Raw genomic sequence first — 22432 nt, forward strand, 5'->3', positions numbered from 1 at the left:
GTCACAAAGCTAAATGCAGATATCTCTAAATATAGTTCTTCCTAGTCAAAAATCTGATTTGGATATCCATAATTAAATTGCAGATATCTTTAAATGGGTTTTGAATAGTCATAATTCCAATTCAAGATATCTTTAAATATGATTTGCCTAGTCAAAATTCCAATTCAAGATATCTACAACTGTAATTTGACTAGTCATAAATGAATTGCAGATATCTACAAATGTATTTTGGATATCTTTACAATTTTTGAATTAAAGATATCTTAAATTGTTTTTGACTAGTCAAATCATATTTAAAGATATCTTGAATTGGGATTACGACTCGTCAAAACTCATTTGAAGATATCTCTAATTGAATTATCACTAGTCAAATTGTAGTTTGAGATATCTTTAATTAGAGTTTTGACTAGGCAAATCATGTTTAAAGATATCTTGAATTGGAATTACGACTCGTCAAAACTAATTTGAAGATATCTGCAAATATTTTTCAATGGAAGCCAATGGAAGATTATGACTAGTCGTAATAGCATTGTAGATATCTGGAATGTGTATTGTGACTAGTCAAAATTACATTGTAGATATCTTCAATGCATATTACGGCTAGTCATAATCACATTGTAGATATCTTAATTCCAATTACGATGAGTCATAATTGCAATATAGATATCTGGAATTACAATTGTGACTATCCGAAATTATATTTATGGATAGTCAAAAACAAGTTTTAAATGTTAAAACGGCTTGCGATAGACGTACTTAGTACACGTACTATTTTTGATAAATTTCTTACGTACGCCGTCGTCACGTCGCCGCCTATGATTGGTTCCAACAGTGACGTCGCCGTGACATCGCCGCGGGTCTGTCGTCTGCCCTCCCATTCAATCCCATTCAAAAATGGACACGGATTGACGGCGACGGAAGGGTCGACTGCTCCTTCTCCTTCTCCTGCTAAGCCTTAGATCTGTCAGAATCCACCCTTCATAGTGGTGTTTGAGCAGGCTAGAGATCAGTGTGAGCGCGTGTCTGTGAGGAACAGCGGAGGCTCGAGCAGGACGGGAGTCAGTGGAACGACGGAACTGCTGCGTGTATTCCAGGAAAGTTCGAAACGCCCTTTTTCGCGAGTTCCATTTTGCGAATAGGGAAGCATATGCTCATATGAATATGAAGCTGGATTAAACTACTTGCTGTGTGTGGTTGTGACTGAAACCGTATTTTACTGTGTTTAATTTGCCTATAGAGCGGTTAGTAGCCTAAACTCGTTTTTTTTACAGGCAACGTACTGTAAAATACAGTCTAAAGGTATGGAAACGTAACATTTCGTCTATATTTTGGGAAGAATCGTTTTACTTTGTAACGTGTAATTGTTTGGAGGTGTATGAGATGATATTTGTTTTTGTTATAGAACGTAGGCTACAAGATGTTTTCCACATTTAAGAGTCAGATCTTCCTCACACTCATCTGTATTGCATTGTGTTACGGTAAGTGTTTGTAGTTGTTTTTTTCTATATGTATAACGTTACTTAGATATAAAATCTCCATATTTATATGCTGATGCCACTCTCACAATTGTGTGAAATGTAGCACTGTTCTTTTTTGGAGCTTCAGTAGAAGTATAGTTACAGGAAGGTGTTACAAACTTCCCCATCGGCTCAGACATGATATTTCTAGTTTTTATTCATTTGTTCGTTAATTTATTTATTTAAAACATGTTGATAAAAAGCTGACGTGGGTGTTTTTTATTATATAAATTAAAGAACGTGCTGATTTAGACGACACCAGTTCTGTCGATTTTTTTACTTTTACTTTCATACCTCAAAATTTTGTCATGTGGCTCCTTTTTTACACCATGTTTTGCTGTAATAACTACTGTTATTTTTACAAAACAACTGTTTACTTTAGTCATGTGTGATATAATTTGCTTTTTTTTTTTTACTTTAAAAATCACTGTAGAGCCCACCAAGGAAGACTTGAAGTGTTTTAATGACTATGAGACAGAAATGAAATGCAGTCTCTCCTCTGAACGTCTCCAAAGCTGCTCTGGACACAAACTCAACATCACACATCCTGTATTCGATACGTGAGTGTTTGTACAGGCCTGTAGTTCCTCTATAACTAAATATACTGCTGTTTATTTAGCAATCAGTTGACACAAATATCTCTTAAATTGCAGGTTTGAAAAGTATACATGCATCTTTGAGAGAAATCATCACAGTGACAATTGTGAGTGCAACATTACAGTGGAAGGGTTTGTTGCAACAGAGATCTTCAATACTACACTTCTGGAAGGATCAAATGTTTTATTATACAAAACATTCATGACTTCAGACTTCAGTGAGTATAAATGTTGTTTATAAGTTCTTGTTAATATTTTTCCTTATTATTTTGTGGATAAAGTAGAATTTGCATGCTCTTCAGTTTCATCCAGCCTTATCTGACACATTTACATATGTTTTCCATTTTCTATAGTCAAACCTAAAAGTCCAGTCTTGTCAGTGCAAAAGATTGAAAATGGAAACTTTAATGTAACTTGGGATGACCAGTATGAAAAAAATGATTTGGTAGCAGGAATCTTTTTTGAAGGCTTGAGAATAAATCTGACCTATGGCATCAAAGGAGGACACAAAAATGTAAGGAAGGCGATATATGATATATAGATAATATTAAAATTAATCTGTATATTAATGCATATATATTTATATATATGTTCATACAGATATCCAAGACAGTGCCGAACACTGTGAGATCCTATGAGATTGTGGCCAAAAATCTCCTGCCAAATACCAACTACATTCTGACAGCAACAATGAGCACTGACTATAATGATCATAGTATACCTAGTGACCAGAGCGCAACAGTTGAGTTCACCACCTGTAAGTCTATCTAGATTGTTTCAAATTCATTATTGCATGTGTGTTAATAGTCTTAAATAATGCTGATCAATCTACTGCATGTTTTACAGCCTCATCCCCAACTGAAATAGCCAAAATAATTATTCCATCTCTCTGTGTTGGTTTAATCGTCATCATTAGTATTATCTTCATCTGCATTTTGAGGCGAGTTCTCTGTTTTGTGGTTTTCCATCATTCGATAACAAAACATTTGACATTTATGCTCATTCTTCATGCATCCTTGACAAATTCAGTTCTGACACACTTAACTTCTTCATTACAGAATGAAGACGAATTGGTGGGACAAAGTCTCCAAGCCAAAAATAGATGGCAATCTTGGAGAGGAAAAGGTGGGAGAAAGATCCTGCAATAACCTTCAATAATGTTAATATTTCATCATAATGTGGATCAAAATATTTTTTTCTCTCATGTTTAATAGGGTCATATTTTGCCTCCATCTGTTACAAAGTTCTCTCCAATCCAAGCAGAGATTCCAACACTGGACCTTCAGGAGGATAAGAAATTGTATGTTTTTATGTTCGCTTGTTTGTTCTTTTTTTCCCCCAAAACATCAGAAACACATGACAGACTGGGGTCATTCTAATTCTGATTAATAATGACACAACATGTTTGTCTCTCTACAGGATCTTAGCATTATCAGTGGATACATACAATGAAAAAAGTTCCCACAGTGTTGAGTCAGCGCCTGTGGATTATGGCCAGGCTGGCCCTGATAGCACCACCAACATTGCATTACGAGTTGTGGATGCCTTGGATAAGTTGTTTGAATCGCATCCAATCCCAAACAACAGATCACTGTTCCCCCCCAACAATCCGGTTGCTATGAGCACGTCATACAAGAGTGTTAACGGCATCAGTTCCTCAAGAGAACACAACCGTGCAAACCGAGATTCGGGCAATTGCTCTGGCTCATCTGTTTTCAGCAATAAGTCATATTTGGAATCATCCACTGATGATTCTGTATTCCTGGATACAAGAGATATCCAGTTTAACGCTCCCACTAATGATACTCTGGAAAGCCCATATCAGGACTTCAGTCTTTTGGAAAAGGGAAATGATCCAGATGTTTGTGTGAACCTTTCAAATGGTGTTGGTGCTGATGAGAAATCCATCATGAAAAATCTCATCACCAGCACAAATCCACTCTATCCTCCTCTGATTCTGGATGATGGCAATGTCACACCAAGTGATGAAGGATATCAGGCTTTTCAAGGCTTAACAAAGAGCACAGAAGGACAGTGGAGCACAAACATCAGTATTGAACAAGCCCTTAATGCATGTGGAGCTTTGAAATTCCCCCACAGCACCGGCCAAGATCCCACATCTGTGCACCAAAGTTCTTTGCATTTCTCATCCATTATTCCAATGGACAATTCATATCAGTGTGTTTAACTGGGCTGTAAAAACAAAAGATAAGTGCATGCCCGAAACCTTTCATTCTTTTTTGCATGCAATGTCTACAGTTACAATGAATTATTAATCTGAAAATATGACCAGTAATAAGGACTATGTAAACTTTGTTCATTGTTTGTACAGACTTAAAGCCAAGGCCTTGAATTTAGGTTTTGCTAGCTACTGTACTTCTGCAATAAGATGTTGAAAAATGCCTTAAAAGGATACTCCACCAATTACAATGATCTCATGCTGTCCCAGATGACTTTCGTTCTTCTGTGGAACACAAACACAGATTTTTGACATTAAGTCAAATTTGCAAAGACATGATAACAATACAGTTCTTATTCGGTTTAATAATGCTGTGAAAACAAATGATGGGTATTTTTTCATTTTAACTTTTGATCTGTATAATAAGAAATTTTGTTTAATAACTAAATCAAGGATCCACTCTTTCAACAATAAGGGGTTATACAGTGACTTAAATTCTCTTGGAAGTCATGCATTATTTTTCTTGGCATTGACATTTTTATTACATTATACGACATTTGCTAATGGCATTATTAGAGGGTCTATACTTGCTGTCTCAGTCTGTGAATAGAACTTGTATTTTTCTATAGGATGTTGTTTCAGCAAAAAAGATATGTTTGTATATATGATACATTTAAATGTAGATGACACTTTTCTTTATTGTTTTGCTATCATCAACAACAAAATGGTTTACCTTTCAAAGACTCCACTCAGCTCGTTCAGTTCATAAACAGTTATTGCCAGCCTGTGTACAGTTACTGTGCTGTCAAACTGGTATGATTGGTTCGTGCATGAAATATTTCATTATTTTTGTATGTAATCATTATATCATTATACACTTACACAATGGCATTCTAACAAAAAAGAAAGCACTTCTCAAAAAGAGCAATGTAAATGTATGCCCTTGTTTTTACCTAAAATAAAACCTCAGAATTTTGAAATAGAGTCTGCAACCGAAGGCCTTCAGGGGAATTTCTTTTGTTTTATGCTGTGTGCCAAGAAGGTTTTTTTTTTTTTTTTTTTTTTTTTTTAATGAACCAGGAAGCTCATTTGTATTTCCATGGAACGTGACGTCATACACTGAAGTGCATGTTGAGACATTTACACTTTATTAACGAATGATGATTTACGCAGGTATGTCTGAACAAGGGACAGCTTTGTTCTCTAGAAAGTGGTACAGTAATACAATGCGATATGAATGACACGCAGCATTTATAGATTAGTCATTTGGATGATTGCAGCGCCATCTGCTGGGCGTTTGTGTGACGACACGACAACTGAAATGACATCAGACATTTCTATTGGTTTCTGTTGTTGCCCCATAATTGCCTAATCTCACTTATAAAGAAGAACTTCTCTAAACGCGGGAAGCCCCAAAAAAAAGGTCAGTCCTGCTGTCCCAAATAACGAAACTTAGTCCCGCATGTTCTGCTATGTGTAGGGTTTAAACAGCTATAACTGGTCATTTTGTGTTTTTGTGAAACCGTGTGTTTACTTTGAAAATCTTTCAGCTTTCTTCTTTTTACAGCACTGTCACGATGTTTTCCACAGTTCTTCTGAGTCAGATCATCATCACACTGTTCTGCCAGGCACTTTGTTGTGGCTTTAAAACAGTCTCTAAACTCTGAAAACATAGTGTGTGTATGTATGCATGTATGTGTATTTATATGTCACAGTTGTGTCAAATGTAACTGTCACGTGTGTTCCTGTTTGTCATTATTTGTTTGTGGCTCCCAATGATGAAAATGTTGTGAAATGTTATGCATCAAATTAAACTAGAAAACCTGATGATTCAGATAACAATCTATTGATGTGATCAAAAATAATAATCCAGACATAATCCAGTGTTTCAGTGTTAAACCACTTTTACTTTTCCAAAGCAAACTTCTGCTGTGGTCATTTGTGATAGTGATTTCACCCAGTCTTTTATTTTCCAATCACTGTAGAGCCCATCAAGGAGGACTTGAAGTGTTTTAATGACTTTGAGACAGAAATGAAATGCAGTCTCTCCTCTGAACGTCTCCAAAGCTGCTCTGGACACAAACTCAGCATCACACATCCTGTATTCAATATGTGAGTGTTTGTACAGGCCTGTAGTTCCTCTATAACTAAATATATTGTTGTTCATTTAGCAATCAGTTGACACAAATATCTCTTGAATTGCAGGTTTGAAAAGTAGGCTATACATGCATCTTTGAGAGAAATCATCACACTGACAATTGTGAGTGCAACATTACAGTGCAAACGTTTGTTGCAACAGAGATCTTCAATACTACACTTCTGGAAGGATCAAATGTTTGACTACAGACTTCAGTGAGTATAAATGTTGTCTATAAACTCCTGTTAATCCCTCTCCATGAGATTTGTAGGATTTACATGCTTTTTAGATCTAAAATTATAATATAGCCTATAGAGAGACCATAAGCATATGGCTTATTCTGTTTTTAAAATAAACCTCTGTCTGTCTTGTCTGCCATACTGAAAATGTGTTGAAGAAATGTACAAATAAAAAATATAATATTTTTATATATTTTCTATTTTAGATTGGGATAGGCTATCAATTTTGGAATGGAACTGACATAAGTACAGAGGAACTGAAACTGCTGCGTGTATTCCAGGAAAGTTCGAAACGCCCTTTTTCGCGAGTTCCATTTTGCGAATAGGGAAGCATATGCTCATATGAATATGTAGCTGGATTAAACTACTTGCTGTGTGTTGCTGTGACTGAAACCGTATTTAACTGTTTAATTTGCCTATAGAGTGGTTAGTAGCCTAACCTCGGTTTCTTACAGGCAACGTACTGTAAAATATAGTCTAACGGTATGGAAACGTAACATTTCGTCTATATTTTGCGAGGAATAGTTTTAGTTTGTAACGTGTAATTGTTTGGAGATGTATGAGATGATATTTGTTTTTGTTATAGAACGTAGGCTACAAGATGTTTTCCACATTTAAGTGTCAGATCTTCCTCACACTCATCTGTATTGCATTGTGTTACGGTAAGTGTTTGTAGTTGTTTTTTCTCTCTATGTATAACGTTACTTCAGTGCTCGAATTGAGGGGGGGGGGGGATCCGGCACCCCCATAAGAAGAAAAAATAGACTTGGGGGGGTCCTTCAGATATTTTTATTTGAGTAAAAATGATAATGGCAAATGTGATTAAATTCATGCAATGGATTTGTTAACTTTAGTGAATTAATTATTTACAATAATTTATATTAAGTTTGTTTATGGGTTAGTTGTCAAACGCCCCGCCCCGGGTCTAAAGACCGCTAAGCGCAGGACATCGTTGACATGACTGCTTGATTTGCGCCGCTCCGGTGAAGCTAACTTCAGCTAAAAAAAAAATGGAGAATAATAAACCTCCACTCGCAGTCGGGAAGAGCAAGCTTCTTGGTTCTTACTGACTTTTTTGAGGGGTAATTTTCTCTCTATATATATCTTTCCACTCTATGTATCAATTCCATGGTGAGGCTTTTGTATTCCTTGCGTACATTATTATTAGACCTGGTTCTGGGGTGCTAGAGATCTCGATGAAGATGACAGCTTTTTAGTAATTATAAAGGGAGTGCTCGTTGTGCGGTTTCTGTGCTATATATAATCCATTCAGAACTGTATAAAACTTGTTTTCATGCTGCTAAGACCAACGGCCACATACACTGCAAAGTTTCGAGAATTCCATCGGCATATAAATGCGGGATTCACTCTTGAAATAGCTATGAGTGACATATTGATAGCCACAGTTAGTTCCTGAATAAAACAGACTTTTGGACTTAAATGGCTGAATAGTCTGCGGACTGACAGACTCACTCATAACAGTCCCTTGCTGCCACCTACTGGACGTGACTATGTAAACTGCACTGAAATCAGTGAAAAATCCCCACAACACTAACACACAGACTGACAGCCAGTCTCGTCACAATTTATATTTTTAATATCTAATAAACTAGTTTCTTGCATTTAAACAAGCCTTTTGGAACAAACATTATTGTCACAAAGTGTCAATCATCCAGTTGTTCTCTATGTTGGACGTACATTAAACTGTTCAAAAGTCATTTTTTGTTCACCAAGCCTGCATTGATTTGATCCAAAATACAGTAAAAACAATAATATCATGATATATTATTACAATTTAAAATAACAATAATACAATAGTAAACAATTTTCAGCATCATTACTCCAGTCTTCAGTGTCACACGATCTTCAGAAATCATTCTAATATACTGATTTGCTGCTCAAGAAACATTTCTGATTATTATCAATGTTGAAAACAGTTTTTTTTTCTTTTCAGGATTAATAGAAAGTTCAAAAGAACAACATTTATCTGAAATAGATATAATTTGTAACATTATACACTACTAAAAGAAACATTTCAAAAGTTTGGGGTTAGTAAGAATTTAAATGATTTATTTCTTTTTTGGGTGTAAAGAAATTAAAGAAATGAATACTTTTAAACATAAAATTAAAATTAAAAAAATCAAAAGTAAAAACAAATAAAATTAAAAAAATACAAAATTTCATATAAAAGATAAACTCTTTAACTTTCAACTCACAACACAAAGAGTCCTGAACACAATTTGTACACAACTGTTTTCAACATTGGTTTATGTCTTCACCCACTGGTTCCTGAAATTACCTTGAGAGCTGTTATGGATAAATGAGTTGACTTTTGAGAATCTCCTGGACATATGTTAAACTTATGAACTATTATAAAGACTATCCTGTTTGCCCAGTTGTCTTGCACTCTTTGAATAATACCTGATCTAATCTCTATAGTATCATTACAGCCTGATAGCATTTTTCCATCCTTTTGCTACTGTTTAAGTAATAAAAATGTCCTTAAACAGGTCCACTTGAAGTTACTGACTGCTTCTTTATCACTGCTTTCTGAGACATTATGAAATAATTATCCCTGTGCCACTGCTGAATCTGAATACCATTCATTGAGTCTGAAAGTCATCTGAATATTTTCTACTGTTTTTGAGAAATTTCAATGTATTTTGATGTCACATGCTCTTCAAGTGCCTTATATGTAGTCCCCTGGTATATTTGCCATAGTTGCCCTTTTGGGTCTGCTGCTTTGTCACCCTCTAAATCCAGTATTAGTTGGAGTAAGCCATTTAAAAGAAGAATAGTAGCTTAATCTCTCTTTGTTATGCAACATTGTACTGATTATTCTTTATTAACACACAAGCCTGTTATTTTATGTAAGCCTGTTTTTAATAAATAGTATATAGTTATGCATATTATGATCAAATGTATTGTGTATTTAAATTGTATATTGTTAGACTAACCCCCACCCCAACCAAAAAAAAAAAAAAAATTTACTTATGGTGGTCCCCCCATAAGACTTGATTCAATTTGAGCACTGCGTTACTTAGATATAAAATCTCCATATTTATATGCTGATGCCACTCTCACAATTGTGTGAAATGTAGCACTGTTCTTTTTTGGAGCTTCAGTAGAAGTATAGTTACAGGAAGGTGTTACAAACTTCCCCATCAGCTCAGACATGATATTTCATTTGTTCGTTTATTTATTTAAAACATGTTGATTAAAAAGCTGATGTGGGTGTTTTTTTTAATAGATTAAAGAACGTGCTGATTTAGACGACACCAGTTCTGTCGAATTTTTTACTTTTACTTTCATACCTCAAAATTTTTTTATGTGGCTCCTTTTTTACACCATGTTTTGCTGTAATAACTACTGTTATTTTTACAAAACAACTGTTTACATTGGTCATGTGTGATATAATTTGCTTTTTTTTTTTTTTACTTTAAAAATCACTGTAGAGCCCACCAAGGAAGACTTGAAGTGTTTTAATGACTATGAGACAGAAATGAAATGCAGTCTCTCCTCTAAACGTCTCCAAAGCTGCTCTGGACACAAACTCAACATCACACATCCTGTATCCAATACGTGAGTGTTTGTACAGGCCTGTAGTTCCTCTATAACTAAATATACTGCTGTTCATTTAGCAATCAGTTGACACAAATATCTCTTGAATGGCAGATTTGAAAAGTATACATGCATCTTTGAGAGAAATCATCACAGTGACAATTGTGAGTGCAACATTACAGTGGAAGGGTTTGTTGCAACAGAGATCTTCAATACTACACTTCTGGAAGGATCAAATGTTTTAATATACAAAACATTCATGACCTCAGACTTCAGTGAGTATAAATGTTGTTTATAAGTTCTTGTTAATATTTTTCCTTATTATTTTGTGGATAAAGTAGAATTTGCATGCTCTTCGGTTTCATCCAGCCTTATCTGACACATTTACATATGTTTTCTATTTTCTGTAGTCAAACCTAAAAGTCCAGTCTTATCAGTGCAGAAGATTGAAAATGGAAACTTTAATGTAACTTGGGATGACCAGTATGAAAAAAATGGAATTTTTTTTGAAGCCTTGAGAATAAATCTGACCTATGGCATCAAAGGAGGACACAAAAATGTAAGGAAGACGATATATGATATTTAGATAATATGAACCATATTAATCTGTATATTAATGCATATATATTTATATATATGTTCATACAGATATCCAAGACAGTGCCGAACACTGTGAGATCCTATGAGATTGTGGCCAAAAATCTCCTGCCAAATACCAACTACATTCTGACAGCAACAATGAGCACTGACTATAATGATCATAGTATACCTAGTGACCAGAGCGCAACAGTTGAGTTCACCACCTGTAAGTCTATCTAGATTGTCTCAAATTCATTATTGCATGTGTGTTAATAGTCTTAAATAATCCTGATCAACCTACTGCATGTTTTACAGCCTTTTATTGTTTGATGCACACTGAGAGTTACATTTGTTAATGTAAAATGCAAAGTTAATATTACAATTTTTATTATTATTGCCATGTCAGTCTTGTATTTTTCCACCATTTTATTTTTTCCACAAAAAAAAATATACTGTATGTATTAAACATTGTTGTGGATGACACTTTTTGTTATTTTTTTATTTTTTGTTAGAATAAAGTGACACAATAGATGTTTAAATTCAGAGGCATCAAAATTTACATCAACAAAAGAAAAAAGTACTGGAAATCCCAAAATGTTAATTATTTATATTTTGATGATTTTTTTTTCCTTCACAAAGTGAAGGGCTTCCTTTTCACGCTTCTTTTTCTCAGGCAGATCAAATTCAAGAAGTTCTTGAAATTCATTACACTAATGTGAGATTCAGTACTGTGGTAATAACCGCTGAATATGTCTTATGCAAGCACTAAACTATAATGTGGAAAAATAATAATCAAAAGACAGTAAAAATACTATAAATAGTAACACATTATAATAATAATAATTCTTTATTGAAATGCCTTAAAATGTCAAATCAAACCTAAAAGGACGGGATGTTTCATACTGACTATCAATTACCAAATTCAAAAATCCGATTTTTGCACAAATAGGCTAAATCTAAACACAAATTTTTACAATGTGAAACACATAAATTATTGCATAGCTGCAATCTATGAAATGTATGCCTTAAATTGGCTAGAGTGTAGCAGGGGTGTAGTACAAATGTAAAAATTACACATTAAAACATACAAAACAGACTGAACTATATCATGTATTATGCATAAGATATTTGTGTAATGTTCGGCAACATTTTATGCTATGTAAAATGTTATGTAAAACTTGCTTCAATCATTATTCATTCAGTTACCTATATTTAGTGAAAGCCAGATTTACTAAACAAATAATCTCATGTTAACTTTATGCCTAGAGAGCTGTTGCTTCAGATAAAAAACTGGTTTCCAACAAACAGCATTTTTGTGATGTGTGAACACAAGAAGACATTTGATATGAAGATGACGATTGTGTAAACATTGTTTAAACCAGTTCTGACTGTCTCGTGACATAGAATCCTCATGACATCACTGTCTGGCTATCTATGAGTAATACTTTCAGTATCTGAACCAGCTTATCTGGTTTATCAACTTAACAAAGCTTCACAATAAAGAACACAGAGTGTATATAAAGTATAAAATCATTTTAGAAAAGAAAACTTAAAGCGAAATTGACATGTCTTTAGCCTTTTAGAGTTACAGATCCTATAAAAATCACAGTTATATAGCAGGACCCTGAGAGAAATGCTTTCTTAACTGAAATGATACAGCTCCACTGTGTGTAGACAATTCAGACTTCTTTCAAAAACATAAACATCTTAATGATAACAAAATTTTGACTATAAGTTGCATGGTGTATACTGGTGTATATGTATATGAATTTAGAGGTTAATTACCGAGCCATCATCTGATCGTCACCAACATCATTTTACATGAAATTTAAAGGTGCACTCAGTATTTGTCCTCATTATGTATTTGTTTAACACATAGTACACATAAAGAGATGCTAATACGTAATAAAAATCTGTTATATTTTACATGGAGCAGGTCCAATGATCACATGACCTGTGGAATACTAGTTTTATCTTGCTAACTCAGCTGTTATCCGACACCTTCGCTCACAAAATAACTAAGTCAAGTGAATTTCTACAACAGAATCAGTGAGATTCAAGACCCTTTGCGTTTATGTAATACTGCAACTACGCCACTAGGTATCAGTATAAGAACACTGCCACGTCAGTCAACACAACATAAGAGTGCACCTTTAAAATATTGAAATATCATTTTTAAGTAATACAATACTAAATCGTAATGCAATTCCAGCTAACAATTTTCTATCATAGCATGTAAATAAAAAAATCTGTATTTTTAAGGTTCCAAAAGTCCTGCAATAACAATAGCTCTTTCGCATAAATCCCGAGTAGTGTTTTATACTACCAACTTCATCTTAATTACAACAAACAAATAGTGCAAGTAGTACACTTACTGAAATGTCTCCTGAGAAAGATCCCAACCTAATACTCCTGTATGTCAGCTGACATATTCTGCATCCTCTCCACCATGAAAAAACACAACGTTCCTGTGAATCCCATGATGACCATCACGAGGAGCTGCCAGGTCAGTAGAATATAACCACTGTAGAAGAACGCCACAGCTGCAAACATAGACTGAGAGAGGGACTGAATTATTGACACACTGAATCCAATTCATACTGAATACACTTCACCTTATTAATTGGCCACTGGAACTTGAAATGCATTTTATTCATCAAGAAAGTTATGGGGTAAACTCTATCTGCTGAAGTTAAGGGAAAAATAAAAAGCTTTTAATAAAGCACAGTATTATTTTACACCTTATTTTAGTCTCTAAGTGCTGATCAGATATTCTACTGACATAAACCAGCAGTTCTCAAATTCTCAAAACACCACGTCTAATCATATCAGACTAAGTACCATCATCCATGCAAGTGGCCTATACTGTAAGAATGTCGGCTATGCATTAGTCTACTGATCAGTGATTAGATCCATAAAGATACATATATACAGACACGCAATTGTGTGTAAATGTTATTTTTTACTGACATTTTTTTCTTGGTATATGTCATTTATTTATAATATAACACTCAAACACATACTTTTCTTAAAAGAAGTGTCTTATGCTCACCAAGGTAGAATTTATTTGATTAGTAAAAACAGTAATGTTGTGAAATATTATTACAATTTAAAAATAACTGGTTTTTTTTTTCTATTTTAATTTATTTTAAAATGTAATTCATTCCTGTGATGTCAAAGAATTTTCAGCAGCATTACTCCAGTCTTGAGTGTCACATGATACATCAGAAATCATTCTAATATGCTGATTTACTGCACAACAAGCATTTCTTTTTATTATCAATGTTGAAAACAGTTGTACTGCTAAATATTTTTATAAAAATTGCTACATTTCTTCAGGGTTCTTTGATGAATAGACAGTTTAAAAGAACAGCGTTTATTTGAGGTAGAAATCTTTTGTAACATAAGTGTCTTTACTGTCACTCAAATCAAAAATATTTATGAATTAAAAAAAAAAAATCTTCCTTACACATTTTCTATGACTTCATATTTTATGAGAAGTTTTATGCAAGGAAACTGGCCTGTGTCTCCTTTGGTTCAATAACATAGCAGGCTATCAAGCAAAATTAAATTTAAATAAATACAGACTGTTGTTACCTGTATGAATTTGAATATAGCAAAGGCTGGTGCACTCTGCTCAGCAAACGCCCGGCCCAGAATGCTGTAGAGCTGAGTATTGAAACAGCTGTCCCCAAGACCCAGTAAGAAGCTACACAGCAGGGCGATGGACAAGCTGTGAATAAATAAACACAGCGCCGTCAACAATGCAACACTCCAATCTTTAGGAAACAAAATGTAGCTAAGCAGATGATCCAAACCGTTTATATTGCATTCAATTAATATGTTTTTCTTTTATCAATTAATGCATTTCCTGCCAGTTTTTGGATTTGTTTCAAATTATTTTGCAGAATAAATTATTTATTATTATACCTTGGTACCAAATATGGCTTATGTTGTGAGCTTGTTTGGAAAACCACAGGTGCATCATCTGGTATGTTGAGGAATATCAAATAGAAGGCAACAAAGTGCACAACCATCCCTAAGAAGACAACTGAAGTGCGCCTGAAACGGTTATTCTTCAATACAAGGCCGAACAATCCTCCCCCTGCAAACAAGAGACAACATCTTATCAAGCTCCAATCCTATTAAAGTATCTGCCCAGCTTGTCTTTAGATGTCCATACTACTAAAATGCAAGAGTAATCAAAGTAGATGCTTCTGCAAACTGAAAGTGCATTGACCGACTATTTCTCCGATTCCCACCACAATGCCTGAAATGCCAATTAAGCCTTTTGCTACATCGCCAAAGTGTGTCGTAGCTCCAATGCAGGTTCCATAAACGCCACTGTAAAACGACAGCTCCAAACCTTCAATGAAACAGCAGCAATCAAAACATATTCATCATGCTCGAATGCTCATGGCATTAATGGCTGTTTCCTTTAGTGATGTCCTTACCACTGTATGCCATGCAGAAACTTAATAACAAAATGGTTTTTGTTTTGAAGATTTCCAAAATCGTCTCTAAAGGGGAAAAAACACAATAAAAAACACAATGGGTTTAAATAAAAAAAAACAATTAACTGATGAGCCACTACGATTTGTATAATTACTCTTTGAATAATTATTTAATAAAATAACTTAAATAAATAGCAGATCATGTTACAAATTAAGCCATATGAACTTACTAAACTGTGTTTTAGTTTCCGTCACAGCAGATGTTGCTCTTTGTTTATATCTAAAATTACACAACAAATTATATCAGCGTCCAATGAGAATTCAAACAAGTATAAGCAAGTAGCAATCATCATAATATTCCAACAAAAATGTATGAATTTATAGCTGGGGTTTTCATGGAGCCAAGTATTTTTTTTTAAGTATTCTTCTGAATTTCTGGCCAGATTTGGAAGCAGAATAAAAATCGTTATTGTTGGATCTGTGAAAGGATATTTTACACTTTTTTTGTTTGTGGAAATTCTCATTCTCAAATGATCATGATTCATCATTACTTCAGTCTTGCCGATAACAGATACTGGCCCTCCTCTTCAGAGAGAATCTCTTCCTGCTGACAGACCTTCCTCAATGCAAGAAAACTTAGTGTCCCGAGTGCTGAGATAACCAGCAGAGCAGTAAACATAATCTTTCTGTCTTTATCTGTGGGTAAAATATGTGACAGAAAAAAAATGTAAAAAATAAATAAATAAATAAATAAATACATACATTTATGCTTAAATTTTTAAATATTTTTTGTCATTTGAGAGTTAGTATATAGTTAGCAGAGATTAAATAAATGCAGCTTAAGTTATATAAAAGAGTGAAAACAATCAAGTTGCTTCTATCAAAATATGATTTTTCAAACCTGTAATTTCAGTTTTTCCTTTCCAATCAAAATAAACGTATAGATTTCCAAACAACATACTGGAAAGCAAACACAAACAGAATTGTTCATACAGGAATCATGTATTTGGTAAGTGGTTAGCTCTTGATGGTTTTACTGATTTGGTTAGTAAGTTTGCATAACTCCTCCAATATGACTTTTTTTCTTCAGTTAAACACAAAAGGAGAGCTTAGAAAGAATGTCAAAGCTGCCATATTTCATAAAATGAAGCAACATAAATAATATAAACATTATATTAAACTAATAATATAATGTCTTCCTGACCTGCACTGCAGTAAAGCCCAAAACAATCCTGTGTTCCTGTTGATGGTGGAAGCATCAGAGTTCTCCACTAGAAAGTGCCCTTGAGCTGTCCAAAGCACTGTGGATAGAAAAAAGGCAGGTTGCACCAATTAGAATGATTAAAAACTGAATTAATGCACTACTTTATTATAAACCGCTCTAAACAAATAAGTAATTAAAACCTTAAACTATCATTTAAACTATCGCCTGCGATTCATTTTGACTGACCATATTTGATTTACCAGTGTAACAAAACAATGCAAATATAGCACCTTTTTTGAGTGACAACTATAACCTGCCTCTACCGTATTGCTTAAGTGGGTGAAGGAATTTTAAAAATGTGAAACATCTACTTCCGTAGTAGTGTGTACTGTACATAAAAGACTAACCACACCGACTGAGAAAATTTTGCAGCACTGCATACAAGTTTTGTATTTAATTAGAATTTTTTAATTTATTTATTTGGTTAAAGGAATTCAGGAACTCATCTGAATCTTGGTCTGAGGGTGATAATTAACTAAATATTTTTGGGGGGAACTATTCAATCATTTATTAGCTGGCAGGTGATGAAATATTTGATGAAGTGAAATACACTAAGAGTGTGATTGTGTGTTTTAAATATCTACTTACTGGCTGCTCCAATGCCAATTACTACTGATGTGAAATAAAAGGACCATGTGGATGGAATGATGAATGCAGCTATATAACCACTGAAAAACACACAGAAGTGAACAACAGAGAAAACGCTGACATGATGACTACAAGATGAACAGTCACAAAGAAAGCTGGGATACTTGCCTATACAGAACTCCACTCAAGAACATGGTAAATTGTGGTCCAATTATTGTAACGATAATGGGGGCTAACACATTACAGAATGAAAAAACTCCATATATTATTCCAAGGCTGTGAAAAGATAAAATATAGAAAAGATATTGAATATCCCATTTCAAACATATTTTCATAATATCTACACCTAGAGTTTATTTTAACTTTAATTAGAAAATGTGATATCATTTGTTAGCCTCTACTTATCTTGTCATATTGCACTGTGAAATAATGCACCGTTTGCATTTCTTTGTCACAATTACAAACTCACCAGTGTTCAACTGACTAAAATTGCAAATTAACATTTCATTGCTACCTTAAACTTTAAGTCAAACTGCCAACCTATACAGTGATGAGTTCTTCACACTTTTTCAACCACTTTAATCACTAGTAGTTACAATAATTTAATTACTGATGAAGAAAACCAAATTAAAGCTATGATTAAATCAGTCAGGCTCATTAAATCAAGTAAAATGACATAATGATATGTTAATTTAGACAGAAACAAATATTTTTTACCACAAAATATTTAATCAAAATAATATATAATAATATAATATATTTTGTAAACTTTTTTTATAGTGCAATGTATCATATTTACATATCCATCATAAAGCTCTAAGTTATGAAAATGAGATGTAGAAAAGATGAAGGACTGAGATCTTACCTATGGTAGCCGCTTCCAGTGAAGTTAGTGCTATTCAAGCTTTTCACCACTGTTTGCTAAAAGGAAATAAACAAACGTTTTGCTTTTGAACTATATAGCCCTCTAAAGTGACAAATATATATTTTTTGTAATGTTAAATAAATACTTCATGTTGTCAACATGAAGTCCTTAAAAACTGCATGCATTAAAAAAGAGAATGATAAAAAAAATGCTTTTTAAGAGTTGTACATGAAGCATGTTTCACTGCAAGACATGTTGATATGTCAACTACCTTTAAGTCATTGTGAATATTTTAAAGATGATTCATTTTGCACTACAACTTTCAACACATAGATCAACCTTATAGAATGTGTTTTGAATCTTATGATATGACATCCTTTCATGGTTAAACTGAGTTTGTGGGTTTTGTGTGGGGTGACTGTGAAGTTAACATGAGTCCACCGTGACATGTGAATTTGTTCCTCCCATTAGTCATGCAGTATAGTTCACTGACTGATGGGGAAAATCAAAAACACGAGATGCGCCTGACTCAGATTTAATACCTCAACAATATACTGTTTTCATCACTGTTCCTAACTGAAAAAGTGAATGTCGTTTTTCACAAAAAAAAAACAAAAAAACAATTGCCTTTCACCATGAAATTGTTACTGCAATAAAACTATGATTATACTATGACTTTATGTCTAAAGGACATTTTATCAGGGTAAAATAACTTTAGCTTTTGCTCTATTTTGGTAGAAACTGTTGCTAATTAAAAACTTAAGACTGCTGCAAACTTTGAAGACTTGCGATTCTTAAGTTCTGGCATAAGTACTGCTATAATTTCAGACAAAATAAACATTTCAAACAAACACACAGCAGCATAATGAAGCATGCCACCCTACCATCCTTCTCAGTCTATAGTCATAGCATCCAATAAGAATGAAACACAACTTACTTCGATATTACCACAGGTGGTGAAGGCTGTAAAAATTAGTAAAAATCCTATTCCCAAAATAACAACATTATATGTCCTGATATCCGCCATCCTCAGCTCGATTAAATCCTCAAGTTTCAGCCAGTGTGTCTTGGTCCATGTAAATAAAACCAGCATCCAAGCAAATTGTTAGAAAACAAACCAAGTAGGCCTAGTTGAGCAATTTGATATCTACAGCACGTGTATTACACTATTTGCATTGCATTATATCCATAACAGTAGCTCTAGTTAAACGTTAGCGAATACAAGTTGGTGGTCACAGAAGTGCACGCGATCGTGACCATCAAGCATGAGATGAAAGTTATTGCCTGGAATGCAAAATCCATGTGATGGTTTCCGTGGCAACTACTTCATGGCGAGGGGATGCTGTAATTTGGTTTTATATTTCGGTATTTTATTTAATAAATACCTAAATATAATATATATTATATATAATATATTAATATATATAGCCTATATGTACCGTTTGCAGCTTGGATTTATTGTGTAAAAAATGCTGATTCTAGTAATTTGATAAATTCTCTATATCGTTGGGCTATTAATACATTTTAAGTTTAATGAGCGACCACATAACCTTTAATTACTCAGTTATTCCAGTTTAGCTACAGCACTGTGCTAGTTACACATGCTGTAGATAACACCACTGCAAAAACTTACCCTATTCACAAAGCCAAACTTTAACACGCAGCTGTTGCTGTTGCTGCATCCGTCACGCTAGATCTTTAAATTCAGCAGCCTTCACTTCATGAACATTAAGATGTGCGTGAAAGTGTATCTATACTTGTTTAAATATTGCTTTCAAATGTTGTCGATTGAGTAAGCGCTGAAAGATCACGTACCGACACCTCAAGGTAGGGTAAGTTTACGCGTAGATCATCCCTAGATCTGTATGCAATATCCATATGGCTATGGCAAGCCTTTTTTGCTTAAAATATTCCCAGCGTTACTCGTCGCAATTGCATTTTTACTACTAAGAATTTAATTACAGAGCTCTACAATTAAATTCTTACTAGTAAAATTACAATTAGAGAGCTATCTAATTCAATTCTTACTTGTTATAATTATGATTAGAGAGCTCTCTAGTTTCAGTTATTATTAGTAAGAATTCCAATTAAAGTTCTCTAATGATTATTTATTAGTCATATGTCTCCATTGACTTCCATTCATTTTTAATAACAGAGCTGAATTCTTACTTGTAAAAATTACAATTAGAGAGCTCTCTAATTAAACTTTTACTAGTAAGAATGTAACTGTAGAGCTCTGTAATTAAATTTTTACTAGTAAAATGCAATTATGACGAGTAACGCTGGGAATATTTTAAGCTAAAACGGCTTGCCATACACCGAGCGCAAGTCAATCACTATTATTTGGAAATCACCATAAGTTGACAGGATACGTCACATCTGGGATCCTCGTTATGCTCTTTTCTTTGTGAATTGCAACAAAATATACAACATTTACAAGCAAAAAGACAATAGCCTAAACAAAATATTCTAAGAGGGTGAAAATACATGAAATTCTGTTATTATTGTATCACACACACCAGAAGAGTCTTATAAGTAATTTTGAGGTTGTTTTTGTTGTTGTTGTTTTAAGAATAAACAAATTTCTTAAAATTTATTTTAAATTAAAATTTATGAATGTCTACTTTTGCAAGGAATAAAAATTATGAAAAAGAGTTTATTTTTGAAGTTACTAAAACATTTTGCTAATATGGATATCTGGGGATAAATTCCTGTTTACAAAATTACAAAAGTCATTGCTTTGCAACAGACACAATTCTAAAATAAATGAGCACGTGTGTTGACAAAGGAGAAACTGGGTGTAAAATACTGTCATTAAACTTAATAGTTTAATGGATAGTTTATATAGTTTATGAATAAGAAACTACAACAGAAGGGCAGAATAATAATAAAAAAAATTATTATTATTTTGTCGAATAACTCATAATTCTGTCCATTCTGTATCACTGAATTTATGGTTACAAAAAGTTTCTTTTTTATTTATTATTAATTTTTTTATTATTATTGTTAACATTTTGCCAGTAACATTTGACCTTTAAAAACATAGTGTAGAAAAGCTCATCTAAAGATTATATCTCAATTCACAGATGATTCAATACCTTATTTAAAATCCGGTATGTTTTAACTGCTTTTTTGTTTCTTTTTACTTTACAGAGGGATTCAGCAAAACGTTTTAATTAAGAGCAAAATGCAATAAAATTTGGTTTAGAAGCTGTAACTTTACACTTATGAATATGACCTTTTCCAAGCAAGCACATGATTTTAATAGCATTATTTAAAAGAGCAGATCCAGTGTTACAAAACAAAAACAGGACCATTTATTCTGTGATTGTAACTGTACGTGTCTTCAAATGAAGGGTGCCAGACGAAAATCCAAAAGAAGTAGGTTTTAATGATAACATTGGCGAAGAATAAACACATACATTACTTAACGTTACGTTACTTTAAGGACCGACAACCTTGAACTAAAGAGACCGGGTTTATAAAGACAAAGGAAGTAATCAGAAGAACAAAAACAGGTGGGGAGTAATCAATTAACTAAACAAGAAAAGGAACATGACCAAATAAGGAAACTCAAATAGAACAGGAGAACAGAAGTCCATAACTGTGACATTACTCCCACCTCCCGGAAGGCTCGTCCCGAGCCATAACACCGGGCAGTGGGGTGGACGCCCTGGAGGCTGGAGCGGACACTGGAGCTGACTGGGGTTCAGGGGCCTCCTTCCTCCCTGGGCTCGACGGGGAATCAGAAGCCCTCCCTGCATGGGCTCAACTGGGAATCAGGAGCCCTCCCTGGGCTTAACGGAGTTTTTATATAGGATGTATTGATCATTCCATACAATGCATTTGTGAGGTGAAAATTTGGGTTTAAAAGCTAGTTTCCAATAATCCAGTGCTTGCTTGTGAAAATATGATAAATGGAAAGGTAACTTATAACCGTTAAAATTACAACTTAGTAAAAACTTTTAACCAAACAAAACATTTAAATAATAAGTATGAAATGAAAAACCATGGGAGCATTTCCTCCAAGCATACATTGTTTGACCCAGTTGACTTTAAACACATTCTTTTGTCCACATATAATGATAAAACCAGGTAAACCATTCTTGAGATTCCTTCCACTTTTGAAAGAAATGTCCTTCCTTGTATAGTTAAGTACTTTTGAATCCATCTGTTAAAAATGTTTTTTAGTTTTCTGTAGCTTAGGGGTAAAGTTGTTGAATGATGAGGAGTAAAAGTTTCTATAAAAAATTATACATGTATAAATGTATAATTTGGCTGTCAGAATTAAGAGTGTTAATTCTCTTAAAAATATATATATATTTTTTTATTTTATTTTATTATTTTTTTTTAAGAGAGAGACCACAATTTTTCTCTAAATTAAAAAAAACAATTGGACTTTTTTCACCATATTCAAGCCATTTAGCTCTTGATCTTATAAAGGCTCCTCTTG

At 33.7% G+C, this 22432-nt stretch overlaps 2 protein-coding genes and 1 long non-coding RNA gene across 4 annotated transcripts; 2 read left to right on the forward strand and 1 right to left on the reverse strand.

Moving 5' to 3' along the window:
• Nucleotides 1-928: 928 nt before the first annotated feature.
• LOC109051538 lies at nucleotides 929-4933 on the forward strand. Its single transcript, XM_042720729.1, has 11 exons — nucleotides 929-1186; nucleotides 1272-1299; nucleotides 1403-1478; nucleotides 1951-2077; nucleotides 2171-2331; nucleotides 2467-2627; nucleotides 2714-2870; nucleotides 2960-3053; nucleotides 3172-3238; nucleotides 3328-3413; nucleotides 3533-4933. The coding sequence occupies exons 3-11, from the start codon at nucleotides 1418-1420 to the stop codon at nucleotides 4299-4301; spliced, it is 1683 nt and encodes a 560-aa protein (XP_042576663.1). The 5' UTR covers nucleotides 929-1186; nucleotides 1272-1299; nucleotides 1403-1417; the 3' UTR covers nucleotides 4302-4933.
• Nucleotides 4210-19832, reverse strand: LOC109051101 (UNC93-like protein MFSD11). 2 transcript variants are annotated; one of them, XM_042720744.1, is made up of 14 exons: nucleotides 19613-19831; nucleotides 18917-19081; nucleotides 17980-18035; nucleotides 17283-17390; nucleotides 17115-17194; nucleotides 16467-16563; nucleotides 16164-16222; nucleotides 15814-15958; nucleotides 15493-15542; nucleotides 15263-15328; nucleotides 15049-15174; nucleotides 14739-14913; nucleotides 14406-14541; nucleotides 4210-4577 (listed from the first exon to the last, which is right to left on the reverse strand). In XM_042720744.1, the coding sequence occupies exons 2-14, from the start codon at nucleotides 19070-19072 to the stop codon at nucleotides 4518-4520; spliced, it is 1314 nt and encodes a 437-aa protein (XP_042576678.1). In that variant the 5' UTR covers nucleotides 19073-19081; nucleotides 19613-19831; the 3' UTR covers nucleotides 4210-4517. The 2 variants fall into 2 exon arrangements, with proteins under 2 accessions (XP_042576678.1, XP_042576672.1); XM_042720738.1 differs by lacking the exon at nucleotides 4210-4577 and adding an exon at nucleotides 11051-13364 and having other exon boundaries at nucleotides 19613-19832.
• Nucleotides 7340-10353, forward strand: LOC109050927. Its single transcript, XR_006154253.1, has 3 exons — nucleotides 7340-7750; nucleotides 10124-10250; nucleotides 10344-10353. It is a non-coding gene; the product is annotated as an uncharacterized LOC109050927 (long non-coding RNA).
• Nucleotides 19833-22432: the final 2600 nt, after the last annotated feature.

This window comes from Cyprinus carpio, chromosome A3 (assembly GCF_018340385.1).
Source record: "Cyprinus carpio isolate SPL01 chromosome A3, ASM1834038v1, whole genome shotgun sequence".
NCBI classification, from domain to species: domain Eukaryota; kingdom Metazoa; phylum Chordata; class Actinopteri; order Cypriniformes; family Cyprinidae; genus Cyprinus; species Cyprinus carpio.